This window comes from Camarhynchus parvulus, chromosome 17 (genome assembly GCF_901933205.1).
Source record: "Camarhynchus parvulus chromosome 17, STF_HiC, whole genome shotgun sequence".
Classification (NCBI taxonomy): Eukaryota; Metazoa; Chordata; class Aves; order Passeriformes; family Thraupidae; genus Camarhynchus; species Camarhynchus parvulus.
In genome coordinates, this window is record NC_044587.1 from 1,502,908 (window position 1) to 1,521,809 (window position 18,902).

Genomic DNA, 18,902 nt, shown 5'->3' on the forward strand with positions numbered 1-18,902 from the left:
AAGGTGTTACCTGGAGTCAGCATCGCCCAGAACATTCACAGATCAAAAGTATTTGTAGAAAAAACCTGAATAATTTAGACAAATTTGGACTGGTTAGACACTGCAATTGGATACAATAGTGCATTGATACAGCATAGTTTCAGGCCAAATATGGCAATATAGTGCAATTCTAAAAATAAAAGTGAATCCCTTGTGATATCCAGCCCTTTCGCTCTGTTCGTTTCCTTTTAGGGCTCAAGTTTCCCACAGGAAAATCAAAGCGAGGAGTTTGGCTCCGGTGCCCTGCAGCATGTATGGATAAAGCACAAACACCAAGCAGGCTGGAAGCTTCTCCTGCCCCTGCACTCCCTCCAAGACTATTTAGAGCAATGGAGATAAGGGGAAAAGCCCCACCCAGTGCCAAGGAACACACCTTTAGCAGCACAGGAACAGAAAAGTCACCTGAGACAAGCCGTGAAAACATGTGACATTATCATTTATTTCTTAAATGTATTTATGATCCATTCAGACCTTTCAAATAAAGTGTACAAGTGCATTTCAGAATAAAAAACTACACTCTTCACACAGCTCTGTAGAACACTACATTTCATCAAGAAACTTGAAGCAAAAACTTCCTATTAAACCACCCATGCATCCTTTGGCTACAATAATATCACTGATCAACAAGTACTGCTAGTTAATTCCGAGTTTCCCTTTAAAGAGAAGGAGCACCCTAAAATATGCCACCCCTTCCAGAGACCTCTCTTTAAAGAGAGAATATTAAATAAATTAGCTAGGCTTTTAGGCAAAACAGTAAGGCTACTTAGTACTGTTGATGCATGATCCATATATTTGGAGAACAGGCAATCCCAGGCTATGTGAAATGCGTCAACAGCCCTTGAAATTTTAGTAGTATCAAGATTACATCAATCCAGAACAAATGGCAGACAAAAATGTAACCAGTGGAACAATCATTGAAAAATGTGCAGTTTCTGGTAGGATGGGAAGTGCTGATAACAGATTCAGAAAAGTGTTTATAAAATCCGCTAAGAACCACATTGACATTCTTAAAATTACATATTGTACAAAGCCCTAAACTCTGTGAGTGTACAACCACTGCCCTGTTAAACTGCTTGTTTGGGGATACATACACACACATGTAAAACACACAGATATACTCATTGGAAAGCAATCAATTTAGCAGGTCAGTGACTGTACAACTGCACAGCACACAAATATATATATGTATGTACATCTACAGCAAAAAGGAAACAAGCCAAGAGATGTATGACACAGCTGGGGTACACACCATCTCAAAAGGGAATAATACATTTCTTGGAGTTTTAATAGCTCTTAGCAAAATTACCTCTCGGAAATAACAATGCAAAGATTCAGAATCAGATATTTACATGCTTCCGATTTATCTAATTCCATTTAATAATTAAAAATATCCAAGTATTATTTTAAGTCAGTAACATTTGTCATTTTTGGCTCAACTGTAGTTTTTCTTATTATTAGTCTTAGTTGAAAAATCAGCTACAGAAATGTCTATCAAAACCATGGGGCAGAAGAACCCCTCTCCCCTGTACTTCAACAACAGCTCTGAGTTGGCACAAAACAGGTAATTCTGGAGCCCCAGCATAACTCTCCCTCAGCTGCCTCGTGCATGAGAACACCCTTCCCTTGTCTGAGGCAGAGCAGACCCAGCAGAGCCAAGGAGCATCGAGGAACCCCCCCAGACAGTCCCCACTGTGTCAGAACTAAATCAGAATCAGAGTCTCGAGGGTCAGCCTGCCTCTGATTCACCTGTCTGCTTTTCTAATCTGCTTTGGGGCAGCCTTCCCCACAGCTCTTCCTACCGGGGCCTCCACACTCACAGCTCTTTCTCATCTTTTAATACAAAACGATTTCCAGCATTAAAAGGTGCACAAAGTTCTTACAAACACACACATACACATTCTCACCTATGATTTCATCTACTCTTGACCTTTTCACTGATATTCAGGAAAAAACTATCAGTTGGAACACTGCTTGTGTAAGGAGCTGGATTGTCTCCCAAACAAAACTCCTTAAAACAACCTCTGACAATGTCAGATCTCCACAGGACACACCAGAATAAGCCCACTGGTGGCTTCTGCTGTACCAGGTACTGTGAAAGGTGCAAGGAGACAGGAGGGACACAGGGAAAAACGAGCATCACAGAGCCATGGAATGGTTTGGGTTGGAATGGACCTTAAAGTCCATCCAATGCCACCCCTGCCATGGCAGGGACACCTTCCACTCTCCCAGGCTGCTCCAAGCCCTGTCCAGCCTGGCCTTGGGCACTGCCAGGGATCCAGGGGCAGCCACAACCTCTCTGGACAACAGAGAGGCTTTAAAGTAAGATCACTCCACTGCATTTCATTCAGCAAAGCAACCTAAAAGCACATGCACGCACAGCCTCCCATGCTCGTGGTTTAATTGTAAACAGCATGTGAAAAAAACAATTTAAAAAGGTACGAATACAATTCTGAAATCCCTGAAGAAAAGACATACCCACGAGTATTAAGAACAGTAAAAAAGCTCATCATTAGCAATTGCAAACGTGTTTCCATCCTGTTGCATTCATTAGAGGAATACAAAATTGAATCTAGTGTTTACATGCTAGAATTACAATAGAAACTAGATTTCAAAGGTTACATATGGAGAGAAATGTATCAGCATAGGAACTTGCAAAAGACTGTGCTGTACGGCATTTCTAAAGACATGAGTCTGTCAAGACAATACAACGATTGCAAATCCTTTCAGACAGTTCAAAAGCGTGGCTGGAGGTAATGCTGCTTTCTGTTCTCTGAAAGGATTAACTGCACCAGTATTTTTAGTAGGTTTTAATGACAATTTAACCTCAAGAAATACCTAACCCCTCAAAAACCGAGTTGATCAGAAACATACAGGTACCTTACAGCCCTCAGGTTTTATTTCTTTGTACACTAAACATCAATTCATTCGACAGCATCTACAGAAAACGTTTTAAAAAATGTTTTTATGAAATACTTCTCATATTCAGTAATGCTAATATTTAAAAATACTTCACAGTGTGGTACTAATGTAACTTCATAAAACAAGCAACTTGAGTTCGCTAAAGCTCAAAGCCTTACATTATATTAAAATAGTCCAAAGATCCCACACACACACAGAATCACTAGCACTATAAATATACTTAAGCCACTTTAGTGCAAAGTCTGGTTTTGCTTCCCCTGACAAATCCCTCTATATTCCTGCCAGCATATTAAAACGTCATCCTTTACTAATCTAATTATTGATTTTCAAGGATTCATTTACAGCTGAAATCCCAGAAGAACTTTTTTCAATTTACCATAAAAGTAATGACTTGGTTTATTAAGCATTTGATTGCTTGGTTCACGTGGTCTGTGTGACACTGAAAATGACTCGCATATGCACAGCAAGATTTGAGTTCATCTTTATGAGGAGCCACTTGAATTTATTTCACCTTTTAATGGAAGGATCTCCAGTAATGACCATCAGAAAGAAGCCAAAGCTTTGAATTACAAAATTGCTGTCCTCATCTTACAAATTCATAAATGGAAGTCAGAACAGAGAGTCAGGACTGCTCTGTCCCAGCCCCCTGGGCTGCAGCTCAGGCCTCACACCCAGGCAGGGGGAGCCTTCCCCAATCCCCTCCTTCCAAACATGGGTGTCTCTCTAAAGCCCTACTCTAAACATCATCTAATGCAATGTGCATCCACTCAGCACTTCCTACAACCTCTCAGACAATAAAGCTGCTGGTTACCAACCCACCAACAGGTCTGTCCCACAGGGACCTGCTGCCTCTTGGGCTCTCCTGGAGCAGAGCCTGCACATCCTGTGATCAGCTCAGGGAAGCTGCCTCCATAAACAAACATTTCACCTGTCTAGAAAGCAATGTCACAGGGAAAAAAACTGACAAGCTGACCAAACAAAGTATATCCCATCAGATTAACTCCCTGTCCTGGAACACCTCAGACAGGCAACAGTGACAGGGACTGACATGACCTGAGCTCAAATGAGGAGCTGATCATCACCTCAGGTCTGCAGGGAATCCTTTGGGCTGGGTGTGGGGGACCTCAGGCTCAGAGGAGCTGCCTCCAGGGAGCAGCAAAGCCAAAGCAAGAAGGTTGAACTCCATATTTAAAAGTGTGCATTGTAAAGAAAATGACTCACATTAAATACCCCATTGTTCTGACCCATCTCCAGCACGTTTCCTCTCTTTGTTCCCATCAGCCACAACTTTCAGACTTTCAGTTTCTTTCTCTGAACACAACAGCACCTGGTCCTACACTTGCTAAATTTAAAATCTGAAGACCTATCCCCTCCCAAAACCATAACTTTATTAAATGTCTTTGCTTATGTGCAGAAACTTCTTTCGAAGCAGTACCTCTGCAAAGCACAGACAATAATGGAAATACCAACTGGAAGTAAGACATCAGCTCAGAAGGCAGGAGAACACATTTCTCTGCAGTGAAAATGGGTGGGACATTCTCCCACCACCCCAAGAGGGGCTGTTTGCTTTGATGGAGACATTTGTAAAACCTGACCAGCTGCAGCCACCCCAGCTCTGGCCTGACCACAGCCCCATACACACAACAGCACTCACTGTATAGGGAATACTAAAGATAACATTTGGATAAACTTGGATTAAAATCTGAGTTTTATCTTGAATGACACCAGGGGAAGGATGTGCTGTATTCCACAAAGTTATGGAAGGGAAGAAGAAGCTTTTCTAAACCAAACAACAAAATAAGGGCCAAGTCAGGCAAAAGTTTCAGCAGGTGCTTCAAAAACTCAGAACCAAACATGTGCTAAAACAACAACAAAAAAGCCTTCCAAAACCTCCACCTCCTATTATTAAATCATCTAAAATAGATTAATTGGAAAATTTTTAGAAGGGTCTTTTGTTTGTACAGTCTGAAGGCAGATTCATGTGCTCACACACTGGTTCCTAAGAAATATTTTTTAAAGCACCAACCTCACTTAGAAGTTCTGTCAACTTCAGACCCTGATGTGAAGTAAGATCAGACTGAAATTTCAGACTTCCTGACTCATGGAGTTACTGCCTTGATAATCACAGCACTTGGGAACACCATGATAAATAGCAAAAAATCTCCATGTTAAATTTGCACAATGAATGTTTCCCTCTCATATCACATCCAGGCCTTGGAAGTGTCTTTTTTCAGAAGAGACAAACTGAAATTTAGGGTTCTCACACATAAAGTGTTTATATGAGAGGGAGGGAACAATGCCATTGGGAATTCTCTGTCTCCTGCAATTCTCTGTGCCTCAGTACTTTGTACCCTTCTTCCTGTCAAAGACTGGTGACAAATATCCAAAACTGCCCCTTGGCACTCTGACACTGAGCCATGTCAGAATTCCAAGTAGTAGAAACGTATTTCTGAGTGATAAAAAGCCTAAAAACAAACTCCCCAAAAACAAATAAAGACTGTAGAAACTGGTAACATTTAATAAAAAAATTAACAGTAGATAATAGCAAAACTTTTGTTTGACACAGAAGATTTCTGCTGAGTTTAAAAATACTATCCCTTGATTGAGATAATAAAAAAATAATATTTCACAGCTATTTTCCCAGTATATTTGGAAAATGACAACATAATCACAACCTAAACTTCCAGTAATCTTAAAAAAAAATAAAAAAGGACTTCTACATGAAGCAAATTACCATCTTCTGAGAAGCTGTGAGTATAGAAATCCTTCCCATGGCACTAAAAAAAGCCACTGAATTGCATCTTGCAAATTGAACCTTCCAGCAGCTTAATTTGAAAGTGAGGCAGATAACTCTAATAAAAAATAAATTTATAGTCTGAGATGGAAGTTCAAAATTAGTTCATTTAATCACATCACAGCCCCATTTTTATGAAGATGCAATTTGATTTCTGTCCTCTCCTCAGTGTGGCATTCATCTGTGCAATGCTCTCACCACTGATTTCCAAAGCACCCAGACACAAACAGAGCCAGAGGTGGATTCATTTCAGATGTGGAGGATGAAAATGATACAGCTGGAAAATTTGCTGCCTGACCATTCCTAGCAAGGACCCCTGTGCCTATGTTGGGTGCATGACAAAAGGTGTTCAATGCTCTGCTGAGAAACAAAGTCATGTTTGTCAAAATTATTTTTCCCACCATTGGCACAGTGAACAGAATTCATCCCCTGCAATTTCACTGAAGACAACAGACCCAAATGCTATAAATATTTAAAACACCTAAACACATACTACACATACTACATCAATGTTAAATTAAGAGGCAAAAAAGGTAATTTAAATTTTTAAAATATCAATAAATTAACAGAGACAAAAAGAGAAATATTTGACACTAAAACCAAGCTAATGAGGCAACACTAAAAGTGTCTGTACAGTAGATGAAACTTGAATGCATCAATTGGCTGCAACTCCTCTTCATCCTTATCTCTTGGAGACTTCCAGATTCTGATTTTCACCTCTTAGAGGAAATGTCTGAGCTGAGGAAGACTTGGAGATGAGTAAGGCAACTGAAAACAGCCTGGCTGTCAGGAATGTTAGAACTGAACCTTTGCTGCAAAGCAGCAACAGCTGCAAGAATGCATCTGCATCTGGATCAGCCACCGTGCTCCAAGTGCAATTCCAGGCTCAGGGCTGAAGGAGCAACTGCTTCAGCTCCAGTTAAATCTCTATGCCATGATTTAGACCCCTCACCGCTTTCAAAAACTTTCAAACTTTTCAAAAACTAGCACACAATGCTCCTATTTAAACCCTCTATTTAGCCATTAAAAACTCTAAAAGCAACAATCTTTGCTTTGCAGCTTCCCCTTAAACCCAAAACTGCCATTTCGAGGGTTTTAGGCCCCAGCAGATTCTTCTCTTCTATTAAGCTCAATCAAATGCTATTTCAGTGATACACTGCATCATTTCAAAGACTTGGAAATGTTAGATAAGGTGAAGAGTCAGAGAAAGGCTACGGGGAGTTTACCTGAGAGGCTGTTCCAAAAATACCACACACACACTTTGATATTAGTGACTAAAGCCCTTGAGTTGCTCCCCAAAGCCCACCTTTGCCATCACACCCACAGAGCACTCGAGACAATCAGCCAGGAGGTGCAGGAGCTTATTATCCCACTTCTTTCCCCACTGCAGGTCTGTGCTCCCCACCATGGCTGTCTGTGTCTAACCCAAATTCCCACTGCAGGGCTCTGCCCAGCAAAGCCCCAGGTGCGTCTGCCAGGAGCCAGCACAGCCCCTCTGCTCCTCACTACAGACTGCAAGAAATGGTGGCGTGAAGGCAGCAGGGTTTAGACAACCTGTGCTCTTAAAATTTCAGATGAACTGAAGAGGATGTTTATCTTGAGAGCTTTGGACTGACTATGGATGAAATAGCTGGAAGCTGATCAAGATGCCACTTAAGTGCTTTGCCCCAGGGCCCTCCAACAGAAGGAGGCAGCAGTAGCAGGGGGCTCTGCCCCATTCCCCCCTGAACAGGTACACACACATCCAGGAGAGGAACTCAAGTGTACCAGCACTGAGTGCTGACAAATACATGCCATGCCAGGAATGCTTCATCCTGCTGCTCTCTCTCTCCTTCCCCATTTCCTCACTGGCAGCCCCACGAGACTGTACTGGAGCAAATGTGGATGGGCAGCAGGGCCGGGCTGTAGCAATCGTGGCATGTGATGGGGCAGAGACAAGCTGCTATCCCCCAGGGCAAGGCAGAGAGAGGAGAGGCCAGGGCTCACAGCACACCAGAGAGGAGGGGGGAGTTTGCAGGAGGGACAGGGCAGAGTATTAAAAATACGATCTTGATCTAGAACAACACAGACTTGAAACGATTTAACAAAAACAAAGCCTTCCTTTTGGCCAAGAGAATTACCCCAATTCTAAAAATATCACATTATTTTCCCTTTTTTTCATTCCCACTGTGACTAAGAGCACACCAGCTGTACCAGAGGAGCTCAGGGAATTCCCCACTCAGCAGCCCAAGGCAGTGACGGGAAGCACAAGGAGAGGCACAGAGGGCAGATGGTTGGGGGCACAACCTCCTCTCAGAGCAGGAGAGACAGAGGGACAGCCCTGCACCAGGGACACTGCAATCCACCACTACAGGAATACTTGCTTCACTTTCATTTCCAAAATGGCATAGTAAAAAGACAAGGATATTCTTTAGGAAAAACTCAACAATTTGAGGGCCGTTCTGCCTTCTTAACAGCATGACAGTACTCAAAACATTTAATCTAGGCTAGCTTGAACAAGCTGTGGTCAATGAGATTTGGTTCCTCAGATATTGCCTTTGTCTGACCAGTTAGATATGCTTTTGCCAGCAGGATTTAGCTCCTGCTATATTTGAACCATCTTTAATCCCATGAAGGCTAAAGAAAAATGTCTCTGATTTAGCTCTGTGCACTTATGAATAACTCAAATACTACAGTTAAATTTACAACATAGTTCCCTTAGCTGTTTAGAAGACAATTGTTTTCTTTCCTTTCCCCTTAAGTTCCAGTATGTAAAATATCAGAAGAATTTAGATTAAAAAAAAAAAAAAGGGGACATGTTATTTTTAAAGTTGTTCTTGAGAAAATTTCCACATACAAACCCGTGGCATTTCTCCACTGGTTTGAGAACAATTTTCACATGTTGGCATCATCCTTGAGTGGCTGCCACAATTCTGGTATCATAAAGCAACACGTATTTTCTCTTAGCTTATCAAAACACATTTTATTTAACTGCTAAATTTGGTCTGATCCAAGTTTTTCTTCTTACTTCACAACAAACAGGAAAACGCAGATGCCGCACTCAGATCCAAACATGCATCCTACCAGGGAAACGGGGCACGGGAGCCAGATCAGCCCTAGGAGTGAGACTGCCCAGACCACATCGCTGCACCCACGGCTCATTAACAGAGTTCACACTGAAATGTTCACATTGTTCACTCCTGTTCTACAAGTCCTGTCTAGGTAGCACTGAAAAACAAATTGTTTGGCCCCTTCTGTTCTGACGCTGGAACATTGTGTCAATATACTTTGGCATATATTAAAAAAATCCCTGTAATATACCATAGACTGTGACATTTCCACTTCAGATCTATCATTTACATGTGAAGCACGAATCTCCAAAGAACCCAGTAAAGCTGTAAGAAAGACTACATTTTGCCGAAGCTCTCAGACACCCACTCCATTCAGTCACACCAGCTGGAGAGGTAAGTGTCAAGATACAGCTTTATTCTTTAAAATGAATGTGGAGGTGAAACTCCACAGCCTCCTCCACAGCAATCATTTTTTAAAGCGAAACCACAACGCTATGTGCTCCGGATCCTTCTATGTCAGCAGCATTTCTCAGAAACCTTTTTGCAAATCTGGGTATCTTAAAATCGGATCTAAGTTATTTTGCAATCTATGCAATTGTCCCTGCACTTCCCAGTCCAGCTGATGGGCGTCCTAGACATGACATCCATTGGAAGATCTTTTGCTCCTAGAGGTAGAGGAGTCCTTAGCTACCCTCTGTCTAGCACAGGAGGCACAGATGGCCCCCGAGAGACGCTTCAGCCCCTTCTGAAAGACACTGTTGGAGAGACTGTAAATGACACAGTTGCAGAAACTGTTGCTAATGGCAAGCCAAGTGGTCAAGAAGGACGCGACGCGGTTACTGTAGACGTTGGAGCTCTCCAGCAGGAAATAGATGATGTAGGGCAACCAGAGGATGTAGAAGACACTGGTGATGCGGAAGAGGACCATGGCATAGCGCTTGTCCGGGCAGGGCTGGGCCTCGCCAGCCTCCCCGTCCTGCGAGCTGAAGCGCACGCGCCGCTCGTTGATCTCCTTGGTGTGCTGCTGGCAGATGCGGAAGATGTTGAAGTAGGTGAAGCAGACGATGAAAGCGGCCGGGGCATAGAGCATCACCACAATGAAGAGGGTGAAATAGGGGTCGGTGTTCCAGGAGTTGGCGCACCACTGGAACACATCCCCGTGATATCCAGGCTTTCCCCAGTGAAAGGAGGGCAAGAAGACCAGGCAGGAGTAGAGCCAAATGGTCAAGATGCAGATCCGCAGCCTCCATGGGGTAACCAGAGTGTTGTAGGTCAGGGGCTTCGTGATGGCGATGTATCTGTCGATGCTGATGCAGGCCAGGGAGGCCATGGAGACGCTCTTCAGCACTGATACCACATAACCAAAGATTTGGCAAACCAAGGACTCACTTAAAACAATAGGATAGTGCAGCAGAGACAAAGAAGGCACCAGACAGCTCACGCCCACCAGGAGGTCAGCATACGCCATAGTCTGGATGAAGTAGCTGGTGGTGTGGTGGTTCAGCAGAGGTGCACAGTGAAAGACAAATATCACAATAATGTTGCCCGAAATAATCAGCACCATGAGGAACACAATAATAACCACTTCCAGGAGGCAAAAATTGATGGTCTCCAAATAGCTAATGGCCAGGAGGCAGAAGGGTCGGCCACTCTGGTTGCCAACCAAAGAGGAGTTCATCTTGAGCACTGCAGTGATCTCTCTACTTCATGCTCCTGCCTGCTGCCTGCAGCCACTCCAGGCAGCTGCTGTCATTGCGGCTGGTGCTGTGTGTGCAGCAATGTCAAAACCGGAGCTCCGGTCCCCAGGGCTGCTCCAGATGCTGCTGCTGTGCATTGTCTGCAGCACAATTCCCCTTTAAATCCGGCTCCCCGCCGCTGCCGCTGCACCGGGACCCAGCGGCAGGCATGTCAGCAACTTCCCCGGCGCAGCGGAGAGGGCTGATACCGATGCCCTCCTGGGTGGGCTGCCGCGCCGAGGAGGGATGAGGGGCTGGGGGAAGAGGGAGAGGAACCTCCACCGAGTCAGGACGCGAGTCCTCCCAAAGGCTGACAGAGAGAAGGGGAAAGTGTTTTACAGAACCGCCTCTCCCCCGCACTGCCACCTCCGCCGCTCCCCTCCTTCCCCACGCCCTGCTCAGCGCTCCCCGTCGGCCCCGGCTCCAGCCCCGCTCCCTCCCCACGCCCCGCCGGCGGCAGCGGAGGCGATGCCGCCTCCCCGGAGCCCCGGCAGCCGGGCGGGGGGATGCGCGGCGGGGAGGGCGGGGGTCCAGCCCTTCTCCGCTGGCTCCATTTTGCACGGCGCTTTTGTTCGCCGCCTCTCCCGGCCCCGCCGCCGCCGCCCCGGCCCCGCCGCCGCCCCGACACCCCCCCGCCCGGCCCGGGGCCAGCCCGGCCCCGCCGCCCCGGCCCTACCTGCGGCGGGGGAACAAAAGCGCGGAGCATCCTCGGGCGGGCGGCGTGCGCTCCGGCCGCGGCGATGCGGAGCCGGGGGCGGGGAGGCGGGAGGAAGGGGAGGGAGGCGGCGGGAGCGCGGGGGAGGGCGCGGCGCGGCGGGGACCCGGCGGGGAGCGGGGACGCAGCCCCGGCCCCCATCCGCCCGCCCCAGCGCGCAGGGAGCCGGGCAGCGCCGGCCGCAGCCCCGGGAAGGCGGGCTGGCGCTCCGGGGGCGCTCGGCGGGGCGGACCCACGCGCGGCCGGTGGCGGAGGGAGCCTCACCCGGCGCGACCCCGCCGGGCCGGCAGCGCACGCGGGTCCCGGCCCTGCCGTCCCCGCGCCGCCGGTGCCGCAGGGACACACACCCAGCGCAGCCCGCTCCTCCTCCCGCACCCTGCACGGCGAGCGCCAGCCGTCCATCACCGCCCTGAATTCACGCGCTTCGTCGTCACTTAGAGGCTTTTCTATCCCAGCCCTTTTGGCGAAATACCTATTCTGGAATAAACGTGCCTTTCCTAGGTGTACTGTGTGCTCCTCGCAGGAGACACCTGAAAGCAAGGGCAAAGCTGAGAACGATGTCCCACCATTAATCCAGATGCTGCTCCAAGTAGGCAGGCACCTCCCTCCATACACAGACACACACACAGAACGCAAAGGCACCGCTGTCCCTGACATCGGACACCAAAGCAGAAAACCCAGCGACATTCCAGCCAGCAAACACGAGAGAGATTCACAGCACAGCACTTAAACCTGTATTCACACCCTAAGTTAATACCATCTCACTATTTAACCAGAAAAACCTCTTTGAAGGCAGAGAGGCATAACAAGGTACAGCTCTTGTTTATTGTCTGTCAAGAGCTTCAACTGACAGGCTGGAAAACACGTTCCCAGGTATGCGGGAGCTCATTCTCTGACCGTGTCACCAGACTGCTCCACTGCCACCACTTAGGGCAAGCCCTTGCTACAGGAATTTGTATTTGAATGGATCAAACCAGTAAAAAACTGAAGTTCTTCGACAATCAAAATCATTTAGTCAGACATCAAAGTGTGCAATTGGCATCCTTACAAGCTTAAGTCCATACTCTGACAACCAATACCAACAAACCCAAGGGTTTGGTTAACCTAAGCTAAACATTGGTCATTTTGCAGAATACCTAATGGGAAATTAATTGTGGCCAAAGGAATAGATGTCAAAGCAATTGAGCCACAACTCTCAGGTTTTCAGCTGACCAGTAAGTACAAAAAGCATTTTATGATACACTTGTGTTGGCCAAAAATCTGTGCTGGGCAACAGCATGACTTGGCAGATTTTTAGTTAGTCTCATACAAATGCCTGAAAACAAAAACTTGGGGGTTCTGCCCTATCTTTAACCAAAAAAGATCTCTTTACTATTGTCCACCTTTTTTTTTAATTTACGGTGTTTCTACTCATGGCAACTGAAGTACTAGAACTGTAGCTAGGAAACATAAACTTTGAAATAAATTTAGGCCAGGGTATTGTGGATTTACAAAAAACAAGCTATGATTGAATTACTGCTGGAGAAATGATCTCCTATCTTTCCAAAGCAGAGAATGATTTACATACCGATTGATTCAAATAGTATTTCTGGATCCTTGGGCACGAATAGACACTTTCTAAACAGCCCCAAGAAAATGCACATTGATACACTGAACTTCCTATGTCAGATACATAAAAACAAGGTAGCAATGGAAATACTGAGCCCAACCAAAACCACATCTATTTGATGAAATTTCTAAACAGAAAATGCACCATGAAATCAAAAACTCCCCAGTGTTCAGGTTTTTATGAAAAGCTCAATGCCCTTAGAGCCGAGGTATTTCTGTAAAAGAGCCAGGTCTGTTTTTTCCTTTAACTGACATTCTATTGTTTCTCCGAAGCTGAGAGTAATGACTCCACTCAGTGCTCTTGCCAGCTCACTCCTGCTTGCTTAAAACACCCAAACCAGCAACAGCTCCACCTCCTCCTGCCCCTGCACCCAGCCCAGCAGTTGAAGCAAACTGCAGCTGGAAGGTAAAGGGGTACAGGGCCTGCTCCCCAGCTCTCTGGTTGGGTGCACCACCAGCCCAGCACCAGAACCTCTCCTAAAGACACCCAAATGCGTGGCTGAGGTGGCTGAGCTCCGTGAGACCAAAAATACCGTTGTGGTGTACAGACTTCTCCCACTCTACACCACACAGCACCACGTCGTCTACAGCAATGAAAAGTACTCCAGAAATTATTCAAAGTTGTAATGACAACTCCTGGGAAAACTGCTGCTTGTAAAAGATAATTAAACTTTTATCACCATGTGATCAAAACTAATCAAACGAGGAATCTCAAGGTTCAGGCACAGTGACAAGGCTACGTCATCGTACAGTGTGATGCACAGATGCATGGTAGGTTCCATTTCAGTTCATTGTACATAGTCATGGCCCTCTGTCCTCCTGAAAATTCAATGCATTCTTTTTAATTTATAGGAACATATGGAAATATGATTGTGATACAAGTAGAAAATAAGTGTTAGCCACCCACAGCTAAGGTTCTGTCACATTTTATGCTGCTGATGACAACACATTCAGTCAAACAACGGTAGTGACATTTTAATCTATTTCTTCATTAAAAACCAGCATCGTTTGCAGCAAGACAGACAAGTATATTTGGTAGAATGTCTGTGTTCTATAATCCTCGTCTCATGGAGACAAAAAGGTGGGAAGATGAGAAAGTGGGTAGTAGGAGTCCTGCTGTAAGAAAGACTGGAACAAATTAATCTCCTACCAAACCTGGGATTTTTCCCAGAAATGGTGACCCCGGAGTAACATTCCAGGACACTCCTCCTGACACTGGACTATTACTTTTTATTTTATTTGTGCCACAAGATGTCCCTCTCACGTTGTAATTTTCTTAATATAGTATATTTATCTGGTACAACAGATCATGGCTTTTTCCTTTCAACATTACTTCCTCCCACACAGACCTATATCCAAAAGCTTTTTATTTTCTCCTCAATATTGTAAATGTCAAGTTTTTAATGTTGATATTATGAAGAACTTCTCCACTGACAGATTTAGTAGTTGTATTAATCCTTTCTAAAATTTGTCTGTTGTGGCTGTTGTCTCCTTCACTTTGTATCATGCTTATTTATCTTTTTTAGCCTGTGGCTTGCTTTACGTGTTTTCTACTCAGTAACATTTTCCATCCACCTATGCCTGTCCAGAACATGCAATATTGCTCCTGCAGGTGTCTGTTAACACCTGGAGTGAGTCCCTATGTGTCTTCTGCTACCTTTCAGTGGCTGGAAGCCTGAAGATTAACAGCCCTAACTGTGATTGCCAAAGTGCTACCAGGACCAGATGCCTCTTCCAGGGATTGTCTAGATTGTTTCACCTAGAGCTTGCTTTCTGTCCCCAGTGGGGACATGACCTTAATTCACTGGGCTGGCTTTCATCCACACTCCCCACCACCAGCATGGCAATCTGGAGCTGCTAAAAGCTTTATTATTGCACACAGATGGTGTGCAAATTCTCAAAAGTAATTTGTGGAAGCGCCATGATGGTGAAACTTCAACCTTCCTGCAATAACAAAAGCGCAGAGAACAAACCCCAGCCAGTGTGTGGCAAAGAAAACCAGAGCAAATAATTAATATATGCTGTCATGATGATTGGAACACAAAGAGCACACCTTGAAACACAATTTCAATGCTATTTTTAAGTCATATTCAAGAAGAGAGCTAGCCGCAGCTCTCCTGAATGGTAGAACACAACAGGAGACATTTCCTTTTCAATCCTTCAGTAGCCACTACTCAACAGTGAACAAAAAACTGTTCTCTCAGCAATTAATTTGCAAGGGAAAGAAAAAAATCAGAGATTACCTGAGCCTTCCCAGGAAAGCAACCACCAGAAGAAATACTGGGGTGCTGCATCCGACATCCTGTGCACAAGGGGAGAAAATCCCTGAAACAGGCCAGAAGGATATGAAGCAGCTGTCAACACAGATCCTTATTAATTTGGGACTGTGCTGCTGCATGGGGTCAGGAAAAGCCTGGCAGAAATCAAATGCAGCTACAGGAATAGAGGGCAACATGAAGAGAGAAGGGGCACTGCATTATGAGCACGGGTTTCCTGCATCTCCGGCTCACATTCCAGGGCACAGGTTTTACATGGACTCCTTGTGCTCCTGCATTACACCACAGCAGTTATTCTCACATAAACTCCCTTCAAGGCATGGTAATGCAAATAACTGCAGGCTTGCCAGAGAAGAATTGGCATTAGTGACATGCAAAACATGGCAAAGCATTACAAAGATGGGAAAGCAATGTAATATAATGGACCCTTGTCTTCATATAATTAGCAATTTTTTTCCCAGGAACATTTACTCCTATACATTGCTGCATACTGACTGTAACGGAGCTGCTATTTTAAGAGCAGTAAGAATTAGTCACATTGGAACTCCAAAATTATCACATTTCATGCCTAAGAAAAGCATGGAAAAAAAAGTAAGGCTGAAGTGCAGCCCAGCTTTATTATACTCTTGGCATAGACTATGTCCAAAGGGTCTGCAAACATTGTATTGCTGGGCCCAGAATTCATGTTCTCCTCAGCCTCCCAAACAATCCTTGCATTTTTTGCCTGTTCTCCTCTTCAGTACCTCCACACAGGCACTGAAAGATAACCCTGTTTAAAACCTTGCACTTCTTCCACTGCCTGCAGACTGAAGAAATCCCAATTCCCCTGTGAACCAAGCACACATTTCTGTGCTCAAACACCAACCTCTGTCCCTCCTACAGGAACAGTCCCAGCCTGTTTCCGTATTTAAGTCACAACAAAACAAACAGCCATGGATGGCACTGGGCTAATATGGCACCTCCAGATTAGGGAGGTCAACATAATTTTCATTCGCTGGAGCTGGTGTGCTGCTGATATACCACAGACCTCATGAGACTACAGCAGGGCCTGAAAACAGTCACCCAGGACCCATTCTCTCTAATTCCTTAATTAGTTTCTGTGCTGAACGAGCACTGCAGGCATAGCCAGTGCTTTTCAGAAGAACACAGGGCAGGGCCAGCCCACTCTCCCTTACACTTGCACTCCAGAGATGCTTCAAACAAGAGATGCAGGTTACTTTCTTTGTCTCAGCCAAATGACAAGAAGTGGAAAGGTTTCACAGGTTTAAAAATGAAATGTTACACTATCCCCTTCCAGCTGACAAAGATAGTAGCAGAACGTGTCACCAACTGTGCCACAAAGACATCATCTTTTGCATTCTGATACCAAAACACTGAAACAGAGAAACAAGTGAGGCTGACAACTACTCACCAGGCAATTAAAATAACACAACAGGATAGCTGTGATCACTCCTTGCCAGAGCACTCAACCTCCACATTACTTATATGATTTATTCACCATAAAATCCATGTTACAGCTCTACAATGCATAAACCAGCATTAAGGAATTTGGATCAAGTTTTTTCTATATTCATCAATTATATGAAAATACTTATTTTCATATACAGAACACTTTTAGCTGATTTAACATGATTCATTCACATTATGTAGGATCCTTCCTGCATGACTCCAGCAGAAACTGAGTTTAATTTCAGAAGCCCTGCTGCCCTCGGACTAAGGTCTTTAATTGCTCCTTGTGAATCCGTGCCATCAAAATATAGAGATACAAAGGCTGATTCACTTGTGTTGCTTTTTAACTGGTGAATAATTAATTTCTGTAATATTTGTACTAAAGCTGTATCATTAATAATTTCTAATACAGTCCTTCTAGACTTGCATGTTTGATGAAAGCAATAAAATCCAATGTAGCTATACAGATAATGGTCAAATCCAAATTAACACATCAGTTTTCTGGATAAGAAGGTGACATTTCATTTTGTGACCCATTTGTTACTTGAACTTTGAGAACCACTGAATGATGTCTGTACATACAATTCTTATATCCTTTTCCTACCTTACTGGGGTCAGCATTCAAGATGAGAAATCACAAAACTGCTGTCCAATGCAAAAACATCCACATTGTTCTGTTTTCTTTCTACCAAAAAAGGCTGCAATTTCTACTAGTGTTGGATTTTTAGCATAAACACTGAGACAACACAACAAAACTCAGCTTCCATTCAGAAAAGCCAAACAGGCAAAGAAAATTAATCTGTCCATTATGAAAGCAATAAATAGGATATTTATTTTTTACAAACTCAGAGCTCAGCTGAGTGAAACAGGACTATAAAAGGAAAGCAGTGTAATGCCACCAGCAGCTCTGTAGGGTTTTTGTTGGAAGATTGAATCACAGTCACTCGTTGATAGATCCAGGTACACTCAGGGACCCTCAGGCAGGAGTATGCCTGAAGCCACTGCGTTCCCGCTCTTTCAAAAATGGGGGGAAAAGAGCTGAAAAAAGCCACAGTACCTTTGTGATGAGGATCCTGTACTTCTCCACCAGGTGGTCGTTGTTGTGACACCCTGCCAGCAGCTGCCACACCTCGCCCGGCAGCGCCTCGGGGACGCCGCTCCGCACCAGCGCCGACAGCGTCTTGGGCCGCACGCTCAGGTTCAGGTGCCTGCAGGGAGGGCTCAGTTACTGCCCCAACCAGCACAGAAACCCGGCTGGAACAGCACACACAGCGCCCCTGCCAGGCACTCCAGATCTCTACGTGAAATTCAAGTTGTGTAAAATAAATACAATTTGGAGAACTACTTCCCAAACTATTTTCTTGACTCCCATTAAATTTATATATATATAACACCCAACAAGCCAAAACACTCCATTAAATGCTAGAGGACAGAGGTCACCTGTAAATTCCAAGTTCAAACTACCCCAAAATGAGCAGTTTGCAGAAGCCTCCTAGCAGGAGATGACCTTCTCAGGGAAGGAGGGACAGAGGAGTCAGAGCTCTGAGAATCACCTCTCATGGTTCTCTAACTGCAGCCCTGCATTAGGGCAGCCTCACTGCACCAGCCAGCCCCAGCTGAACAGCTCCTTCCAGCGAGACCACTGACAGCTCATAAATTCCAGCACTGCACACTGTAAAAACTAAACCTACATATAATTTATGCACTTACAGCACGTTAAGCTGAACAGCTCATTTGTGGCTTACATATAAAAATCCCCAAAAGACACACGTCTTAAATCATAGAAATTACTATTTTTCAGCAGTTACTAAAAAAAAAACTTCTGGATAAAATGATCAAGAGAGCTGACAGACAAAGCCAGGCAGAAAGATGAACTCGTGTCACATCAACTGCATTATGTTCTTAATAAAGTGGCATTTATTAATGTTTGTGACAGTCTAACAGATATGTGGATAATAATTTCACACAGACTGGGATTCCCTATAGCCTTTGTCTAGAAGTCTACAGTGTTCTGACACAATAATCTAGAGACTAACAAGGCAGACATTTAAATCAGTATTTATTGTGCAGAACCCAGGACCATCATGTCCTCCTTCACTGTGCTTTCTCTAAAAGAAATCAACTAAAATAAAAATAATATTTATAAAGTAGTTACATTTATATCAATGTCACTATAGACATATCTTTATAGAGTATTTATTATGCTTTTATAATATGTAATTATATTTACATAAAATACTTCCTACATACAAAACACTCAGTATTTCTGTAAAGGCCTATAAAACTGCTTTGCCTCAATCTCACATCAGAGGAAGT

General features: G+C 44.5%; 2 protein-coding genes across 2 annotated transcripts in view; both read right to left on the reverse strand.

Annotated features, from left to right (window-relative positions):
- The window catches only part of RABGAP1 (RAB GTPase activating protein 1), a 60,594-nt gene that overhangs the window by 20,467 nt on the left and 21,225 nt on the right, over positions 1 to 18,902 (reverse strand). Inside the window, exon 13 of the mRNA XM_030961207.1 lies at positions 17,644 to 17,794. Within this exon, the coding sequence (XP_030817067.1) occupies positions 17,644 to 17,794 (151 nt within the window). The remainder of the gene's footprint in view (positions 1 to 17,643; positions 17,795 to 18,902) is intronic.
- Positions 435 to 11,301, reverse strand: GPR21 (G protein-coupled receptor 21). Its single transcript, XM_030961208.1, has 2 exons — positions 11,215 to 11,301; positions 435 to 10,848 (listed from the first exon to the last, which is right to left on the reverse strand). The coding sequence occupies exon 2, from the start codon at positions 10,478 to 10,480 to the stop codon at positions 9,434 to 9,436; it is 1,047 nt and encodes a 348-aa protein (XP_030817068.1). The 5' UTR covers positions 10,481 to 10,848; positions 11,215 to 11,301; the 3' UTR covers positions 435 to 9,433.

Bases quoted from the DNA above. Each gene is read 5' to 3' on its own strand.
- GPR21 (XM_030961208.1), bottom strand. From the start codon at position 10,480: ATGAACTCCTCTTTGGTTGGCAACCAGAGTGGCCGACCCTTCTGCCTC.